The sequence below is a fragment of the Buteo buteo genome, chromosome 16 (genome assembly GCF_964188355.1).
Source record: "Buteo buteo chromosome 16, bButBut1.hap1.1, whole genome shotgun sequence".
Lineage (NCBI taxonomy): Eukaryota > Metazoa > Chordata > Aves > Accipitriformes > Accipitridae > Buteo > Buteo buteo.
Genome location: NC_134186.1, coordinates 15,065,444 through 15,087,113, shown reverse-complemented (window position 1 = coordinate 15,087,113; position 21,670 = coordinate 15,065,444). Strand labels below are relative to the sequence as shown.

Below are 21,670 nucleotides of genomic sequence, written 5' to 3'. Positions count from 1 at the left end.
AAAAGTACTTTACCTGCCATAAAGAACTATCAAGTGCACTTCCATTCCTTATCCTCTTCTGCAGGTGGAAGGGAAGTACATATCAGCTATACACCATGCATTAAGCACTGAAAAGCCAAGGTAGCTTCTAGTAAAAGACTGGTGCTTTAGGTGATTTGTAAATACACAGCTCTTCAAACCCCAGTGATTTCATCGTGCCAAAACCAGACCCACAAGCAACATGACTTATAAGAACAGCAGCATTGTTGCTCTTACAAAGAATGGAAGAGGTTCCTTGCAGCTGTCTTGCAGATTTCAAAGAAAAGTAAAATCTTGAGCTATATGCTGTTTTTCCACAAAATTGATTGCAAGGCCTTTAATTCAAACCAAAGTAGAAAGTCCAGGCATAAGTAGAGAAGAAATAAATGAAAAACAAAAGCCTTATTTCTAGCACAGTTATTTGTGGATCAAGCTGACTTAACCTGTCAAGAGTAATTGAGGTGAAAAAATTAGCTTTGTGTTTAAAAGGTTCACAGATACCACACTGAGAAAGAATAAAAATAAAGGGAACTTCTTCAGACAAGCAAAGATCCTTAAAAAGATCTGCAGACATCATACATGATTCCAGATGACTAATACTGTAACTCAGAAGAAACACTCAAATAAAAATGATTCTCATGAATCAACAGTCTTTTCCAAGAAACATTTTAATGACGACGAAGTCACATATGTGTCACCTCTAAACAACTCTGTCTCCTTTCAGTTTTCTGTTTACCCTTGCAGAAGAACACAACATTGCAGACATTGTGGGTTTTAATTTTCTGAAGAGCAGACACTCTGTTTTTAGTGAACTAATTTCAATAGCATATCTGTCACACAGACTGTGTGTCTATTACTACTCAAAAGAAAATAGAGGACAGTGAGAAGGGCATAGAATTAAAATTATTCTTATAAATTTAGGGCAAAACTGTCAGCATAAACCAATATGACTTAATTTTATATGACCAAAGAGCAATTTATGCTAGAAAATGGCACATAACTAGAGAAACAGCAGAACAAATCCTGAAAGTCAAAAGATCATTTTAAGCATCCAGATCAAGGGCTCTGATTTTCAATGTATGGATAGTTTAACTCAACACATTATCTACTTTGCAAACTTTGGAGTATAAAGAAAATAAGAACAAAGAGGAGAGGACAGCTAATTTTAGTGCTTCTGGGCTAAAACAAAATAACAACAAAGAACCACTGAACCATGAAGCAGGTTTTTTTTTCCAAGCTGCTATTTCAGTTACAGTCTTCCTCTCCGCAAGCCAGTAGTGGAAAGAAGATGGCAGCTTCTACCCTATCAGAGTAATAAAAGCAGCTTATTTTATCCAGAGGGGCACATTGAGAGCTCTGAACTGCTTATATAATGCTTCTATAGATTTTGCTGCACCCAAAACGTGTATTATAGCTGACAGGATAAAACAGCATGATTTCTTTAATTTCCTTCTCTCAATGGTTGCCTTCCTAGTAAGAAGCATCACTTCTGCAAACTGAACTTGATTTGAGCCTTGCCCAGTGCATTTTAACAAATAACCTGAAAACTCATCCCTCTGACAGCTTGTTATATTACAGCACTGGACTGAAGCTTAGTCATTCTGAATTTTGAGCATGTGTGGAAACAGTTTTTAGGACAGAAACAAGATCTTTGGATCACAGGATAATTCAGGTTCAATGGGACCTCAGGAGGTTTCTAGTCCAACATCCCGCTCACAGCCAAGTCAGCTATGATATCTGACCATACTCCTTGGGCTTTGTCTAGACGAGTCTTTTCCATTCTGTACGTCGAACCTCCACGTGGAACATCCAACCTCCCTGTGCAGCCTCTTCCACTGCCCGATTGTCCTCATGGTGAAAGAGGTTTTCCTTACTTTAAGTCTGAACCTCGGGTTTTCATTTATGTCCTTTGTTTCTCTTCCTCCTGCCCAACTCCATCTTCTTGATGAACGTCCTTGTACGTACTGGCAGGCTACTACTATGTGCCCTTGAAACTTCTCTTCTCCATGCTGAATAAGCCTAATAAGATCTTAATTGTGAGATTTTCACCTATCAGTTTCAGTTAACAGTAAATGAGGTACTGAGACAGTTACCTTCTCAAAAGCCCAAACCTTTCAGCTCTTAAAACAAATACGTGGTCTTCAAAGAAACTATAATCATCTCATGCTAGTGGACTTTTGAACTCTGGTTTTTCTGAGGTAAGTTCCCTTTTCTGTAAGTATTTCCTCAGAACCACCCACCTTACGTTTCCAACATCATCAGTACTACTCAAGGGCAGAAAAAGTTTCCTACAATTTAAGGATGAATGGATTGGTTTTGGTCACTGTTTCAAAATAAAGCCAATTCAGAACAGTGGGCAAACATGAAGTTTCTCTCCTGAGTGGCAAGTTACGTTAATAAATTTAGGCAAGCAAACAGAAAACTAGAACAGAAAATGCTACGCTATCTTCATACACTGCAGCTACAGCAACGTTAAAATATACTGCGTTAGGTTCATAATATTGCTGTTAAAGTTCGCTCTTCTCTAAGGAACTATGTGCTATTACTCGGCAAACCTTCACAAGAACAAATTACGCTTTCCCAGCATTAAAGACACATTAACATGACATAGGTCATGGGAAATTCAAACTTCAAATACTTACTGAATCCAATAGATCAGAGACCAAATCAGCATTAGAATGAAGAAGAGGGTTACATTAACTAAAAATAAAGCTCTTTGAAATGATTAAGTAATTTTTCACTCACTACAATAACACATATTCCAGTGGCTTAGATACCAGTGAAAGAGTCATTTAGACACAATTTCACTTTTAGTCATTTACTGGAACACATAGCACTCTGGCCCAATTCCAGAAGATTTCTCAAATCCAATACAAAAAAAATTCATGTCAGCATGGGCAGCCACTAATAACCTACACCATACCACATGAACTGTAAGCTGCCACAAGACAAACACAGCAATACAGCAGCACATTTTAAAACTGTCTTCATTTTTTTGTGCTCTTCAACTACATTAAAAAAAAGACAACAAACATTTACTTCTCTCACCATTTCATTGACTGCATTATTAGCCGATTCATTCACTTGTCCCCAAGAGACAAAGCCAGTATATTTATTCTTGCTCATAAGTAAATGTTTAATTCCTTAAAAACATTTGCATTGAGCTAAAATCTGTTACACTTAATCATCTTCAGCTTTACCTTACTTCTCAAATCAATAGGCATAATCAAGCCTATTCTGCATAGCTCATTGTAAAATGGGATGTTTGTCAAATAACAACTAGAATATTGTTATCCAAAAACATTTTAGAAACTCAGTTGAAGCTACAACAGTATTGTGAAGCTAGCTTAAAAAACAAGAGACTTTTTTTTAATAGCCAACATAAGGCTGCAATCTTGCTATTTCACTTTGGTATTAAAACCTGAAATTTCAGGTTTTCAAGATTTTTTAAAAACAAGATTTCAAGATAAATTTAAAAACAAAAAAAAACCCACAATTATCACAAGACTTTCAAGAAAAGCTTGCCTTAACACACGTACTCAGCTTCTCATGGATGATCACTATCATCACTACCTTAAATGAATTTCAGATATGTACCTTTCATATTATTAGTTTATGACAGCCACCAGAAACTGAGCAATCACATGGCTTTACAACAGGGTGGACAACTCCACTGGATATTGTAGAGCTCCACTGACTTAAGTGCACCTCCCTACATCAACTTGACTTGACCCCAGAAACTCCTGCTGCGTTTCAGGTCTCCAGTCAAAAGTACTACAGAGCTGTGTTGTCTGCAAACAAATACCAAAGGATTCTATACAGTAGACTTACTATGAAGAGTTATACTACACATAGGAATGCTTGCTGGTTTTTTCCTTATACCCTTTATTCTACTCTGCCCATCAGTGACCTAAGTATTAATGCTTTCTTCTACTTAACCATGTAGGGTTTATCCCTCTTTCTTTTGTCAGCTGTTTTCTTAAGATATGCTTTGAACTATGCTGCTGTTCCAAGACAGTTCACCTGCAAAGATCATTTGAAAACCTTGCACACTGGGACATGGCTCAGGGCAGAAGGCAGGTGCATAATGCTTTCCGAATCAACACGGCAATGAGACAAGAGCAGCAGCATGAACAATGGATTCTTTGCAGCTTCTAGATGGGAAGATGCACTTGGGCTTACTGCACACTTGGCTAATAAAATAATTTTTTACAGTCATCTAAAACCACTGGTGCATTCCTTCTGCTCTCCCAGGATCATGCAGTTTGCTTTGCTATGATTGGCAATGTGCTGGTCTTCGATTCTTCACACATCTCTATCCAGTAATGCCAGGGTTGAAGTGCCTTACAAAGACAAAAAGACAGGAGAGAAACTTTTGGGGATTTTTCTACATGTAGCAGAGCTTATGGTTTGAAAAAGAGGTGCAGAATGAAACTATTGACCACTAAGTCTTTTATTCATTTCAGCAATTCTGGTGGCAGAATCTGCCTGGGGGGAGTGGGGGAAATGTGCTGCTACATTGCCAGAGGAAGGAAAAGATTATTTAAAAATCAGGCAGGTCAGCTCTAAAACTCAGCTGAAAAGTTTGACACTGATCCAGGGGAAATAAAGCCCTACTGCATCTCACCTTGAAGTATTGCCCTTAGCTGAAAAAAAGATGAATAAAAAGCCATACCTTCAGGTTTCTGCAGTATAGAAGTTTCTTCTCTCAAAAAACAGGAGGATGTATAGTATATAGAAAAGAAGCGTCCTTGAGATAGTGACTGGCAGGCCTGAATGCTATCCCCCAGAAGGTCCAAACAGACCATAGACCTTAAAGAATTTTCAAATGCCAAGGACACCTGCTTATAGCCACTTGAACACTCCTTTCCCCCAAAGTTTGGAGAAAGTCTTTTCCCTGAGAAATAATATACTTTAGTATCCAAAAGTTTATAGCCAAACACACATCTTAAAGGAAGGTAACAAAGCTGTCTCTGCAGACCATCTCTCACGGGTGCAGGTCCAGCACTATAACAAACGTGAACAGTGTGAAAGACTTGTTTAGGTGTGCAGCACTGACTTCCCAGCAGCCACACCAGATGGCTCTCAGTAGGTCTACACAAGAACAACTCTCTTGGGCAAGAAAGCAAGAGAAAGAAACACGGGAAAAAACACAGAAGCAAAATATCTCACAAGAAAGCTTCAGCTAGGGCATCTGTAATGATTATGGTCCTGCATGAGAGATCTTTGTTAAATAAATTACAATTGAAAGCAAATTACCTGACCTGTTGGGAGGTGCAACTCAGACAAATGTAACCATGGGTTTTCTAATACCAGTTCTCTACAATCAAAATATTCCTCTTCAATTATACCTAGGTATATCTAAATCACATGTAACAACACAAGCACACCACCTGTATTTTTACTACTTCTGACATCTGTCTTACCAAGAATTTAATTAAAAATTATTAAGCGAATGACATTAAAATAGCCTCATTGAAGAGCAAACCTAGAATTCATAGATTCATTTTTGTTAGCTCAAACATAAAACCAATTTAGCATCACCATTCCAAGTGTTTTAATTTTTTTGATTCATTTTCTCCCTGAACATCAACCAACATATAGTATTGAATACAAAAGAAAATAAGAAAGGTAAATCCAAGCATGAATATTATTTGGTATATTATACATTTCTCTCAATGTATGTATAAGCATACAATACAAGTGCATCACAATGAATCACATTTATCTAACATGAATAAAAGGATTTCAGAATTTGGTCCCAATTTCTCAAACTATCAAAATTGAGTGCTTAGCCCTATAATAACAAAAGAAGAGAAAGCAAAATGTTTCTCTTTCAGTCACAGGACTCAAAGAGAAAGCACATGCAGTCTCACCGAATGGGAGGAGATGTTTCTGAAGCATGTTACCTGTTGCCAAGAAAGGTAGCAAGCAACAGTATAACTTGAAATCCCTGTAGTAACACCATTATCTAAAAGAAGCTGTCAGTAAGTAAAGTGTAAGGGGGAGACTAGTGGCAAAAAAAGGCTGAAAGAGCAACCTGGAACGTGTATTTAATTTCAGCAGCAGTACATCAGTAGTCCCTTGCGTACTTAGCATTACTAACTTTAAAGTCCTCAGATGAAATGACTTTATTAGAATTCTCTCTGGCATGGCATGCTGAGCACGAACTCAATATAAGTGAATAAACACTCTTTTCTCACTGGCTTTCTGCCAATCTGACTGCAAACGGAGGCCTCACGCAAAACCAGTCGTCCTTGAAGACCCTGTATACTGTCAGTCTTAGAGTACTCCTAACTCATTTGGCCACAAGACATTGTAGATATCTCCATCTACCAAAAGCAAAACAGGACACTATACTGTCCTTATTTGTTGAAGAGATGGGGGTGAGACACGTTATCTCTCAAACGTGAAAGACATTAAATTCACATCATATCCTATTTCATATTTCTGAACAGCTTCTCAGCTAACCTAAAACAATTGTATCTTAAGATTATTAAATAGCATCACTGCAATTCACAAATACCATCTTAATTTTTTTAAGTAAAAGGACACAAGCATTTTGCTTTTCATCCCCCTCCAAGCAGTCTGTATTTCAGACTTGCTGTGGCAAGGAAAACCACAGACAGCAAATTAATCCTGTAAGACTTAATGCAAACTGCTGAACCAAAAGAGAGCCTTCCATTACTCCCTTCCAAGTATTCTTTCATTTTATGAAGTTGCAAATCTCAACATTAGGTTCTGTTTAGGACATTTCAGTCTAACATCTAAACTGAACAGAGAAAAACTCCATGGAAAGTTTTACACCTGACCATGTAAATGCATTTCTACAAGTCTATATTTTTCTTAGCCTCAATTCTGTGTATTGCAGGTACCAGATAGAAATCCTGAGTAGAATCAGCAGTATCAAAGAGGAAAAAGTCTTAGATATATGCAATGAAACTTAAAAAGTGACTGTCATCACAGATTTCCAGTTTCGCATTTATTTCAGGTTGTTTCTATTTCCACATGATTTAATAGTCATGAAATAATATTTCGTATTCTTTTAAAACAGAATTAATACTCAAACCACAACAGGTGCCATGAAACAGCAAAAGAAAAGATTGGGAATTTTTGTTTTCTTAAGACTGACAACATCCCCTCCCACCACAACCTGTGACTTGCATTCCCAATGAAAACATTAGATTCACTGTGAAGCAAAAATCAATCTGTGTGTCCTTAAGAAACCAGCATGCAGTTTCAAAATAATCCCTTCAAACATGACAAATTTAAATTTTCAAAAGACAAGCTGACACCTACTAGCTCAAGATAAGATCACTGATAATAAGACTTATGCTCTTAAATACCCATATCAGTGTGGGAAATAAGAATTGTTTTAATAAATGTTTTCCTTGTCCAACAATCCACTCAAGAAAATGAAACAAAGGGCAGGATCAAACAAAGGCTTCGGACCTGAACCAGTTCTTCATACCAGTATTAAAGACAGACCACTTAAGGTGAAAAGATTGCCTTTCGCCAACTTCTCTAAATATAAGATGCTGAGAAACAGATTTGCCTCACAAATCCACAGTAGAATCCCTTATATATCGTGTTTTGTATTAAGCAAAGTAGCATCAGAGTAACCAATGATACTGTACAGGAAACCTCTGTATTTGACGAAGCTGCCAGCAGCCAACACAGGAAGTTACTGCAATGCTTTCCAGACTTCAGTTCAGAAACACTTCTACCACTTCTATCTTTGTGCAGGCCCCAAAGCACCTTCACTAGTTATGGCTGTATGGTAAACTGCAGATTGGACCAGGTTTTGAAGAAGCTGATTTTGCAGAGTGTCTTGGTTTCAGCTGGCATAGAGTTAACTGTCTTCCTAGTAGCTGGTACAGTGCTATGTTTTGAGTTCAGTATGAGAAGAATGTTGATAACACTGATGTTTGCAGTTGTTGCTAAGTAGTGTTTAGACTAAGCCAAGGATTTTTCAGTTTCTCATGCCCAGCCAGCAAGAAGGCTAGAGGGGCACAAGAAGTTGGGAGGGGACACAGCCAGGACAGCTGACCCAAACTGGCCAAAGGGATATTCCATACCATCACCATACCAAATGATGTCATGCCCAGTATATAAACTGGGGGCAGTTGGCCGTGGTGCGGTGGATCGCTGCTCGGGAACTAACTGGGCATCAGTCGGTGAGTGGTGAGCAATTGCATTGTGCATCACTTGTTTTGTATATTCCAATTCTTTTATTATGATTATTGTCATTTTATTATTATTATAATTATTATTTTCTTCCTTTCTATCCTATTAAACTGTCTTTATCTCAACCCACAAGTTTTACTTCCCCCCCCCCCCCAGTTCTCTGCCCAATCCCACTGTGGGGGAGCAAGTGAGCGGCTGTGTGGTACTTAGTTGCCAGCTGGGGTTAAACCAGGACAGTGTGAAATCAACTAGCAGTTGAGGCTGCAGGTAAACCGTGGCAACTTAAAAAAGTTGGACAGAAGTGATTTCCACTGAACCAATTACCAGTAGGAAAACTGGCTACTTAATGCTTGTTAATTTAACACTTAAGAGCACAAACATTATGCCAAACAATGTTCTGGAAAAAGAAACACATCGTAAGAACTCCTTACTAGCTCCCTAAGCACTTGTTACCAAGGAAGGGACTGTTTACATTAGCTCTACACCTGGGAAGAGAAGGAGGAATGGGAAAATGGGACCTAAAGTGGCAAAATGTAGAAGATGACATTTTTGGAACCATACCTCTAAGGAACTATCAAATTTTTTTCTCCCTGATAATGAAATTTTTTTAAAATTCTTTATAAGGTTTTTATTTGCTTTTTCTATGTGTCCTGGTTTCAGCTGGGATAGAGTTAACTGTCTTCCTAGTAGCTGGTACAGTGCTATGTTTTGAGTTCAGTATGTGAAGAATGTTGATAACACTGATGTTTTCAGTTATTGCTCAGTAGTGTTCAGACTATAGTCAAGGATTTTTCAGCTTCTCATGCCCAGCCAGGGCACCTGACCCAAACTGGCCAACAGTGTATTCCATACCGTGTGACGTCCCATCTAGTTTAGGAACTGGGAAGGGGGGGGCAGGGAATCGCAGCTCAGGGACTGGCTGGGTGTCGGTCAGCAGGTGGTGAGCAATAGCCCTGTGCATCATTTGTACATTTCAATCCTTTTATTACTACTGTTGTCATTTTATTAGTGTTATCATTATCATTATTAGTTTCTTCTTTTCTGTTCTATTAAACCGTTCTTATCTCAACCCAGGAGTTTTACTTCTTTTCCCGATTTTCTCCCCCATCCCACTGGATGGGGGGGGAGTGAGTGAGCGGCTGCGTGGTGTTTAGTTGCTGGCTGGGGTTAAACCACAACACTATGATTTAAAAAAATGTGCAAGGCATCAACAGGAGCATAGATCTTAGCAATCTTTGTTGGTATCTGATTACATGCGATATACACTGAATTTATAGAGACCCCAGCAATCAACTGCCAGGGCACTAAGAATAAACCCTTAAGTAGGTTTTAAAACAGGAGACAGCTTAGCATTTTTGTCCTCACAGGATTAGATGCATAATTTTTACTTTTTCTTCTCCTTCCTCCTGCTTTCACCAACAAGTTCTGTGGGTTGAATGCTGGGGCAAAGGCACAGGCTATATTAGACGATGTAAAACACACTCAGCGAGTTCAGAGAGAGCTTCTGCCTTTGACAACTTCAGTTTAAATTAGAGGCCAGGCAGCCAAAAGGCAAAGGAGATGAGCCACCAGCTGGGAGGACAAACAGGTACCTGTAATTTAGCAGGCTACCAGTCTTTGAAACTTGCTGTGTGCCATGGCATAGCAACAACTTTAAGCATCACAGCAGAAACATGAGTTTCTCTCTTTTCTGAATCTTCCATTAAACAGTAGCTTTATAATAACTTACAACATAAGCAACAAGGCCAGAAAGACTGGCAGGGCTCACAGCTTAAATGACTCATTGATAAGTGAAAGCTGGAAACATCAGACAAATGAAAACAAACACCATCACTGGCATAAAAGTACAAGCATCACCCAAGTTCAAACCAAATGCAAAATCCTTAAATTAAAAGCAGGGAGAAGCAGTCTGTGTGTGGGCCAGAACAGCACTGCCTCAGTGAGTTTATGGACCCACAGTGACAAATGAATTTGAAAGGACCAATGGAACAACTCAATAAACAGAGTTAGAACCACTAAGGTCTCTCCCATCTCATTCATTTGTAGTACACTACCCAGTAGCCCAGCATATTTTCCAGCTACATAATGCATACTACCTATTAAGCAGTGACTCTTCAGAAGTAACACTCTTCTTAAGGAGACAAAAAAAAATGAAGAACTAATGAAATCACTTCTACTAATACAAAAAAGTAAATAATGAAAGAAAGCATTTCATCAAATTCCTATGAGGGTAACTTAAACGATACATTTCTCCTTGACTATTCCCACCCCCCTCTTTTTTTAAAGATTTCACTGTTATAGAACCTGCCAATAAAATTCATCAACACAACAGAAAAAGGAAACATAAGTAGCATTTGCACCAGAATTTTCTTGACCTGAAGTTCTGGGGTCAGCCAGGTGAAAAAAAGAATTAATCTAACCCTAAATCATCAAGTGATTTTGCATTATTTTTCCATACATAAAAGGAGGTACCAATGAGTTTTCTTTGCAGAGAATTCTGTAAATTGATAGCTTTGTTCCAGTTCACTACAGTTTCTTATTGATTTTCTCTCATTTTAGCCTGCATTGATTTGTTAATCCCTTCTCTGTAACAGTTCTAATGACATACTGAGAATGAAAAACTGCATGCTTTAGGGCCTTTTCCACCAACCTCTTGCTTCAAACCATATTTTCACTTGGATTTAGAACATGTCCATGCACATACCCTGGGTTAGACCTGACTCACCTTAAACTAGGAAGGATACCTTTTACATTGAAACCTTTCTGTTTAGGCTCCTCATGGATGAACAAGGCAACTGAAATGTCAGTGAGGCAGAACTGGATTTCTGCACTAACAGTTGTCAACTTCCAAAGTTGCTGCTCAGAGACTTTGTCTTAACACCAAGTACATTTTTTAAGCAATTTTGCAGCGCTCCCCACAGTTGATTAGCAGGCACTAACTGCATCATGCATGTGAATGGCACTAGTGAAAGTTCATGGCATTTGTTGGTGCAAAAAAATACTTCAGAGGAGCCACGAGCTGAATCACAAGTTGTCTCTGAGCTCACAGTGAGTTGCAGTCATGGTGCACTGTTATTAGAACAATCCATGCAGAAGAATGGGACCCAGTCAGTATTTTTAATTTAAGGAATATACTATGAGCATATGCAGGTCACAGAGTTACAAACAAGATAACTCAGATTAGCCATTTTGCTACTCATTGCTCATTAAATACAGCTGCCAATTTGGTCTCATCGTTAGGGCTGACAGCTGATGCATGTCTGCACAAGCCACGACTACTGCTGCAAGTAGTTTTAGTCTCCTTCCATTTCCCTGATACTTTCAGAGATCTCCAAGCGAGATATTAATTCAGCATTCTAACTACAATACACTAGCAAATGGAAAATGAATTTATGAGTTATGAAGATTAAGACTTCACCCACACTCACACAACACCTCAGTCATCACATGCTGGGTGGGTCTCCAGCTCCTGACTTGAGCCCATGTCAGTCCTCTCCTACTTCACCCAAACTATAGGCAAATCAACCCTTTGTGGTCTCCCATACAGATTACAAAGCAGCTTGACCCCTGGCTGCCACTCCAGTGCTACAGTACAACCCAAGCAGAGCAATTTTGGTTATTTTAAACCAACCCTCATCTGCAAAAATGATAATTGGAAAACCTCTAGTTTGTACTCACAGAGCATATGCTCTCTCGCATGCAAGACAGGGCAGGAGTTCTCCTTTGCCATTCACTTGGTGTGATTTGATTTCCCATCTCCCTTTCTGCAATGCCAGCTGCAGAGAAACTGGTATGGGTAATGGGAAGCACAGTGCTGAGAACCAATATAATCTCCTCTTTGCTTTCCAAAAATTACACACCTAGAGTTGGTGATGTAGGCTCTGCTTATAACCACAAGGAGAAGAGGAAAGTCAAGCTCCCCTTCCTCTCACCTAGTATTAAATAGCTGAGCTTCACTTCACCAAATTATTTATGATAAAATTGCAACTAGCTTATGGTTTTCATGGAGCAGACTAATATTTCCAGAGTAACTTATGTTGCCTAACACACTGGTATTCCTAACTTCCAGAAATGACTTTGCTATGAGTGTTAAATATCTCTCTACCCAGGCCATAAGATATTCTTTACAAGCCATGGTCATGTCCTAATAGAATAAGAAAAGCACAGAATAATTGGGATGGCTACCTAACCAAAAGTTGCATTTGCATTTCAGCAGTTGTTACTGCTCTCAATTTCCTGCTAGGAGAAAGACAGGGAGAACTGACTGACCCAAGCAGTAAATCCCATTTCCTCATTTCCTGTGATATACCTGTAAACTCCTCCCAGTCTTCTTGCAGTGTTGCCAAGATTAGTGTTGTTCTCCTACACAGGGCACGCAGATCACACAAACACACCTAATCTAACACAGACTTTCTGTATTTCGTATGCAGACTGCAGTTTCCTTCTTTTGATACATCGTCTTTGGGGTTCCCCCCCCCATGATAATTTCAACGATTTGGTCTCTATTTTCATCCTTAATTGCAACTTCTTATTTGCACAGTGAGTTGTACTCAGAACCCACTTCTCCATAGCCTTTATTTTCTTTATTGTTACTTAAAATGAATTGATAAGCCAAGAACTTGATTTCCACTCTTGCAAGAATATTAAAGGGACCATGTCTACATTACCATTTTTATCATTTCATCTCCAAAACAGCATAACAAAACCAACCTGCACCACTCAAGGAAAATTCAACAATGCTATTTCTCAAAGGACCAAAAGATCAAGATCAACTTGTAAAATACACCAATTCATGACAGACAAAAAAAACCCCCACTGCACTACTTGCTTATCAAGTGAGACAGTCCACATCACTTCAACTTAAGAATGAGGCTAATTTAATTAATTGGTCCAGAAGGACCTCACAAACCCCTCAGTAAAAGATGAGCTGGCCTTTACCTCTCCTTCTATGGGCAGATCTAACAGCATTAAACAAACATCCAGGGAAAGCAACACACACTAACTGAAATATAACACAAATAGTAATCTGACCTGTCTGGAACATGCAGATATCAACTACCTTTCCCTTCTAGTGATATCACAAGAGAGAAAGCTTAATGAGTAAAGGGCTGGAGTGGAATACGTAGCACCTGGGTTCTCTTCTCAGCTTTGCAGCTGACTTGCTGTTGCACCTGAAGTCACATAATTTCTCTGTTTCCACTCCCATCCCTTGTTTGTTTTCATTATTAGCTATAAGTACTGCAAAGTAAGAACCACCTTTTACGATGAGTTCTTCAAGGGCCCACATCTGTTTCTGTAGCACAGTTAGGAGTTTTGAGGCAAGCTGGCAAATCAAAGAACAAGGAACAGAGTTTACTGAAAGTTTGTTTTTCATACCACCAGTTCTATTGAACTACATTCTTGGATTATCTAAAAGTTATTAAGCTTGGAAAAGTAGAGAGACTTTTTTGCATTTACCTCCTTCCCTAACACCCAAAGCAGTTTTTTTTAAGCAGCTTCTTGGATCAGTTACTACACATATCTCCTCAAACTCTGAGCAGTAAAGTCTGGCTTAGGAAAGTTCAGTTTGTTGTTTCTCTCCCACAAAAATATAAATCTCTTGTTTTGACCATTCAGAATAAAGAACATAGCCACAAATACGTACAGTACCCAGTCAAACAACTAAGTATACTAAGTATACAAAAGCCACACACACAGCACAGAGATGATGTACATATAATACTACCAGGTTATTTATTTTAATACCCTTTAAAGTCTCAACTACAGCTTTACTTATGAAGAGGCCTCTAACAATTTTCCCTGAGAAGTCAAAAAAATACAAAAACAGTTGTCATTTTTTGTAAACCAAAAGGTTCCATTTTTAATATTATTGTGTTTATATTTTAAGGCAATAACAATGCTTATACATTAACCTATCAGTCATATAAGAATCAACCAATTAATTATCATCATAGCAGGTATCTTAGATTTGTCTTGTAGGTAGATGCTTAATATTTTGCAATATGAATGGGGAAAAAAGGGAAACAAGAATATACTAAAAGCAAAGCTACCTTTCAAATACTTAAACAAAAATGACGTTACAGCAACTGCCACTGAAAAGAGTGGCAATAAACTTTGACTGCAAAGGGCCATGAGTATTCATAATGGCATTCCCTGAAAAAAGGAACCATATGGAGGATCCAAACCAATCTGCATTGCACAGGACGAATGTACACACTGGGACGAATGTACACACTGGAATTATGGACCACAGTAGGATCAGAATAGACACAGCAAGTACAAGTTGCCACAAGTCCATCACCTATTTTCATTCCCTGACACAATTGGCCCCTACATCCACCATGAAGATCTAAGTTGGGTGATGTAAAACTGAGGAAGGAAGTAAGCCCAAGAAAACCCAAAAGTGACAGTATGACACAAATTTTTTTAATTTCTTAACTGAAATTTCAGAGATCCCTCCTCAGAAAACTGTAATCTAGCACAGCTTGCTTTAAGTAGAGAAAGGATATGATGAAAACATGGCTCCACGTGAACAATGCTGCATAACCAAAATGACTGTAGACCTTCCACCCAGTTTAGCAAGAAACATTCAGCACTGCACAATGACTTCTCACTTGTTTATTGCTGCAGCAAATGTTTGCTGTAATGTGAATGACATGCTGAACATACCACAAACAGTAACACGATAGCTATTAAAAGCAAAAATATCAAACAGACTGGAAAAGCACTTTGACAAGGAAGAAACATTAAACCAGGTCTTTGTAGCATTTGCTAAAAACAGAGGCTCATCATATTTCAGGCCATTTGTATTTAATTGTCCTTTCATCTGAAGAGCAGTGGATATGAATGCACGTCAGGCAGCAGATGAGTCAGATGTTCTGAAGAGGTCCAATCAAGGACACCACACAACACAAGAGCACGGCATGCATAATGCCTCACACAACTAACTTCGTCTACAGCCTTGTTTCTTTTCAGTGCCTCATCCTATTCCATGGTGGTTATGCACCAAAGCACTGAGAAGAAAATAATAAAATAGACCTGCAGTCATGTTATTCAAAAAGTTTAAACACATGAGACTCCAGGAACCTGATGTCCACACACTCTTTTAAATCTGCCAGGAAGACATAATCAGATTAGTAGATAACTATCTAAAACTCAGGCTTTTGTTCTTCCATTGTTTCCGTTGAAAGAAAAAAAAAGTGCTCATGTTTCACAATGTCAATGTTTCTAAATGAGTTTGTCAGACGAAGTCAAACTCACAATGGAATAGATCACTCATAACACTTCAAAAATCAGGTTTTGGAGTGGTAGGCAGACACAGACATTATATCAATTTCAGCACAAAGAAAGGAGAATCCCTGGCCTGTGCTGGAGAAAGCAGGTAAGCCAGGGGCACGGAGACAAGGAACAGCAGAGGAGGTTAAATCTACCGTGCTGTACTTGAGCTAAACCAGTGTGCCTTTTATATTGTCCTCTAATCCTTAGATTAGTTTCTCCATTTTAGTTTTAACAATATTAACTGAAGTGCAGAGACAATCAGCAGACACAACTTTGCCAAAAATTCAGTTGAATCATTAAAAGTGATTTGTAAAAATAGACCGTGGATAAAAATCATTAGTTGTAATACTCAACTGTTAACCTGGCTCTCTGCATTAAACATGCAAATTGGAATTGTTAATTCAAAATAAACATGGAAAAGAACTCATCAGCTCTCAAATCAAACCTCGTCTCCATATGACAACAAATGGAAAAATGTATAGCTTGTGTGTAAACAAAAACCAGCTCACGCTCTACATAGCCTACGTACTTGTCCTGGGTTCAGCTGGGATAGAGTTAATTTTCACAAGAAGCTGGGAGGGGGCACAGCCAGGATAGCTGATGAGAACCAGCCAAGGGGATATTCCATACCATATGACTGAGGGAGCTGGCCAGGGGGAGGAGGGATTGCAGCGAGGGAACAGGCTGGGCATCAGGTTCCAGGTGGTGAGCCATTGCATCATGCATCACTCGCTTCGTATACTGTTTTGTTAGTATTATTGTTATTATTATTTCTTCTCTCCTTGTGTTGTCCTATTAAACTGTCCTTATCTCAAGCCATGAGTTTTTACATTTTTCTTCTGATTCTCTTCCCTATCCCACCAGGGGTAGAGGGAGGAGTGAGCAAGCAGTCGGCTGGGCCTAAACCACAACAACACTGCAATTTAATATATTTTTTAAGTATAAAGTCTAGCTCTGGCATTATTTTGAATCTTGAAGTGAAGCAAGTTAGGCTCTTACTATCTGCTTTTTCCTCTTCTATTCAACACAGCTCCTCTTAGGGTACAAATGGTACTAGCTCTTGATCACTCTCTTAAATCATCTTCATGCTGTTAGCTCTGCAAAGAATGATGCCTGCTCCAGAACACTGCCATTGCTAATCACTCAAATCTGGTCTCTCATAGATCTATAAGGAGGAACAGCGATGAGGGCAGCAGAATGAAGATGAGATTGTTTTTCTCTTCCTTTTCAAGCAATATATCTGAATGTATCCCTTTCCTTCACCTTCATGGATCACTTATCCTGCCAAGCATAACTTCCTCTGTGCAACAGCTATGGCTGCCTTGGCTTTGTATTGTTACGAGGAATGACAGAACTACATACTTGAGGCATTACCCAAAGCACAGATGAAAAACAGCGTGAAACAGATTCAACAATGGTGTTCTCTATAGATATCTAATGACAAAAGCAGGGACACCCATCTCAAAACGAGTAAGAAAGTTGTTTGAGACTCAGTGGAGTCAACACTGACTAAACAAATTACTCATTAGTGCAGCATCCTGGGCTCTGAAGCTCCACTTTACATCCGTGAGTGCACACATCCAGAGAACACTGATGATGGGAAAGGGTAGAGCCTGACTCTTCTAACAAAAGTCTCACCATGGAAGACTACCAGGAGACAGAGATGCAGTACGTACATTGCAGCTGAAGCTGACAATCTGCACTTACCCCTTGCATTTTGACTGCCAGCTACCCCACAGGGACACGCATACCTTTTCACTGGTTATCTGCTCAGGTGGGACCTGCACATTGCCTGCCAATGGGCCAATTGCCATATGCTGCCTCTCAGCCACTAAAAAGCCAAGAAAATGGTTTCTAGGCAGTACAGGTTGCACATTGTGTCACACTACAGCAAACAACTTGAGTAAAGTTTTCTTTCTGATCAACTTTATACTTGAGGATAAATCATTTTGTATCAAATTAGACATATGAAAAGGAAACCTCCAGTACCACTCAAGGATGTTATAAGGTACAGAAATATTCATTATATGCTTAGATAGTCTGAGCTAGAAGCTGCGGCATTATTATTTATTGGCTAGAGAAAGGCCATTGGCTAAACTGTTAGAGGGCTTCAGACAAAAGTAGCTCTGCTACTGGGCAGGGTCCCACCTCATCTGTTAGGCTGTATTGCAGGTGCAACTATGTCCTGCATACATTGATATCTGAGAGAGCTTGGTATCTTCTGCTAATGGTACCTCTGGTTCCACCACGGAAAAATCAGTTTCTGAATATAAAAGCCTTTTAAGAATTTGAAATAATTGAATTGTATTAACTTCTAAGCTTATAGGAAGAGCAGCGAGGGCTTGTGCTGCAGCATTTGAAAAGGTTCTATTAGGAAATTGTTCTGAATATTTTAACACACCCCACCCACTGCACCCCACCTCCAAAAAAAAAACCAAAACCCTGGGGAAAAAAAATGGTAATTTTCTTCTTTACCTGAGATGCTCCATTTAGGCAAGGCACTGAAATAGGGATGTTACACAACAGCTCCAAGCGTTGTTCAGATGCTGTGCACACCTCCTGCCCATCAGGAACCACTGCGTGCCTTCCAAGTTGCCCATAGTCAGCTCTGCCCCAGGTGAATACCTTGCCAGTTTCTAAACACAAAACACATTTCAAGATTACTTATTCACTAGGTTCCTGGAACATCTGGATACCAATTCAAAACTAGAACACCACTTCTTAATGCATCTCATCTAAAGCTTCAAAAACCTAGTAAAAACTTACTTCAGGGAGCAGAATTTAAAATATTAAAACTAAAGACATATTATCATGTAATTCTATGCAGTTACTCAAACTTCATTAACTTGTTTTCTAGCAGAACATCTGTAGGGTGGCCTGGGCTATAAATGAAACCATGTCTGTAAAGCTGCGTAACCTGGACATTCTGCATACAATATATACACTTAGGTTAAACAAAGGACATATTTCTAGCTTAACAGAAGCACACACAAAACAGCTTATTCTGAAACATAAAAGATTCTTCTCTATACCCAGTCTTTGCCATAAAGACATCCGTTACATGTCCTGTATTTAACATACAGTTTATGTTTTCCTGATAGGGGTTACCTTCTGTCACAACTTCTGTTAGCAGAGCTGGTTAGTCAGGAACACCAGCACAGCTGTCATTAAGCATTGGAAATACACCAGTTTGTTTTCACAGGAATCACACATTGGCCAAGGAAAGATAATTTTAAATTAAATCAGCAGTATATAGCTCACCCTTCTCTCCATATATTATACTGCTGCAGGACTGACACCCAAAAGTCCATTATCCAGTATGGATAACATTCATAAAGCAATGCTTTTTACCTTCAGTTTCTAATATTATTTTAAAAAAAATAAAATCATACTGACAGCTTTATTTTGTTAATGAAGTAACTAGATCTCCACAGATAAGTCATGAAAGGCTGTCCCTTCAGGGCTTCCAATTAAAAAAGTTATATACACAAAGCATAAACAGTATGTTCTCAACTCGGATTTAACTAGAAGCAGCAACCCACATTCCAGCCTAGAAGGAAGCCTGTAATGACCTTGAGTTATGTACATACTTCAGCCAAGCCTCAAACTCCTCTCCAGAACTGAACTCAGGTCATCATGTCGTAAGCCAAATTATGTGGATTTGAGGAAAATACCATTAAGTCAAGCAAGTCAGCTTAAACACACACACTTGTCCCCTTGTCAGTCAGTACAGACATATCCCACAGAGGAGTCAGGAGCAGAGGGTACCAGTCACACTGTCCAAAGATGACAACTGAGGTTTTTCTTAACACATGCCATAACACAAACCTTCGGAAACCCGAACACCCCCCTTTTCCTTTGGGTGTTGTTAAACTGTCTTGAAGGGGACACAGGTGGGCTCTGCTGGTTTGTGGAGTTTAAGCTGATAATGTATCTCATAAATGAAGTAGAAGCTTCTAACTTCATATATTTAAATACACAAGAAGTATATGCATTTTCCTTGGAAATCTGCTAGCAGTGGTAGCTTTTACTCCAATCATTCCAAGTTTTTCAGATGTAGTCTCTCAGTTCACTGATAATGCTTCCCCTGAAGTAATTAAGTGATAAAATTACTTGTCCTTTTCTCTCAAGGGCACAAAGGTTTTCTTCCTTTGGAGCTTCCTAGCAGTTCAGGGAAAAGTTGAAACCAGCCATATACTACTTTTGATACAAGTGAGGTCTTTCAACATAATAGCTTCATTTTGTTAGGTTAAAGCATTAAAACAAGTTTCATTAAGAGAACTACCAGTATACCTTACAGAGATTAGGAAAAACACATTTGCAGTTTAAAAAACGTGCTTGCTCTGGAGCTAGTATATTTACTTTGCAATTTGTATAGATCTCAGCTAAAAACATCTGCAGCTGCAAAAATCTTGCAAGAAGACTCCTACATCAGTATGTTACCTAACAAATTTAAATGTAGACTAAGCTTCTGGCTTTTACATCAGACCAGGTTACTGCACCTATCCAGAACCCTATTAGTGGACTGGAAAAGGACAAGCAGGCTGCTCTATTTTGTATCAACTAAAAGAACTGAAGCTGAGTTTTTATGAAATTTAAAGCCAGAAAGAATTTCTGTAACATCTAGTTAGATCATTAATAAACCACAGGCTCTCAAGCCCTACCCAGACATGGCTGCATTGATCCCAAGGACCATAGTTTAACTAAAGCATTTCAGCTCTCGGAAGCCAAAAGCATCAAGTGCCACAGGCAAAAACATCAGCAACCCACAAGGCCTCTGGAAAGGCAAGCAGTGTATTTGATAATACAGACCCAGATCCTCATACACAACCTATAGCACTATGCTGTACTCAGGGGCAGTAGAGGTTCCTCTCAAGTCTGACTTTTGGGGAAAAAATTCTTTCCCCAATCAAACCTGGTGCTCTGTCTGGACCCAGACACGAACAAGAAACACCAGCCACTCATAACAAAGATGATCTTTTGCATCATCACGTCAGAGTACTGCTCCACCTTGTCTCAAATCTTGTCTGCTGCTGGTGTCTGGATTCAGATGAAGGCAATCTAAAGTCCTAACACACATCTGACCAGTTACGCACTAAGAAAATAATTTTCCCACCCTGCCAGTAACCAGCAGAAAACAGGGAGCAGCTGACACAATCACCATCTTGATGACAAGCTGCTAGAGCAAGTTCTGTGCAAAGCAAGCAATTCTGTTCCCCTCTGCCAAGGGCCTGTGAAAGGTCGAGAAAAGTGCAGTGGTCTACAGCTTCCCCAATTACAAGATGAGAGCAAAACACCACAACCACCTACTCTGAAGTCAAACTAAACTGCATACGTAATTTCCTCTTATGAACTAAGGGCTAGCAAGTCCATCACCTGCAACAGGATTAATTTGTCTATAGTTGTCATCAGCTGCTTGTTGTGTCTTTATCAATGACTGGAAAAAGTCCCCCTCTGCTATCTAGTATCTCTTGCATGTACTAGGGTCTATACAAGTTTGGTCTTTTTTTTTTCTTCTACAGTGCAGGTATTGGTTTCCTTATGGTTCATTCTGCAATTCTGTTATTGGATCAATTTTTGAGACCCTACACTGAAATTTTAACAGTAACACCAAGTTGAAATGGAAGTAATAGAACTGGAAACAATATGATCCCAGTGGTTTTACTCAGCCTTACAAAGGCTTTGAAGTATGCTCATCATTTCAATAAATTCAGTGGAACTGAAGAATGCAAGCATATGTGAAGGATTAAAACCAGACAGCAATAATGCTTAGCTACAACAAAACACCTTCCATCCACAAATTCTATTTTCTTTCACTAGAGAAGCAAACACAGTATTACTTACACATGCAAAACCAAACAGAACCTTTAGAACTAAAACTGTTTCTGTTTACAAACAGAATTTATTGTCATTAACTTTTTCCTTTTTGCCACTATAAGGGAAACAAGTTTCAGGTGGTTATTGGTAGGCAAACACAAAGAACATCCATTAAAAAAAAAATTAAAGCCAGATAAATTAATTTTTGCTTTTAGGAGGAACTTCTTGAATGACCAAATATTAGGTAAGCAACCAGTTCCTTTTCAGTGCTCATCAATTCAGGTCTCACTTCTAATCAGCAGAAATTCATTCCTCAGGCTTGCTCCTGCTTGGTGAACATTTCCCCTCCCATGCTCAGTCTCCTGCTAAT

General features: G+C 39.0%; 1 protein-coding gene across 1 annotated transcript in view; it reads right to left on the bottom strand.

Moving 5' to 3' along the window:
- Window positions 1-21,670, bottom strand: part of SERGEF (secretion regulating guanine nucleotide exchange factor) — a 162,258-nt gene that overhangs the window by 107,440 nt on the left and 33,148 nt on the right. The window contains 1 exon segment of the mRNA XM_075047970.1: window positions 17,959-18,119. Coding sequence (XP_074904071.1) covers window positions 17,959-18,119 — 161 coding nt within the window.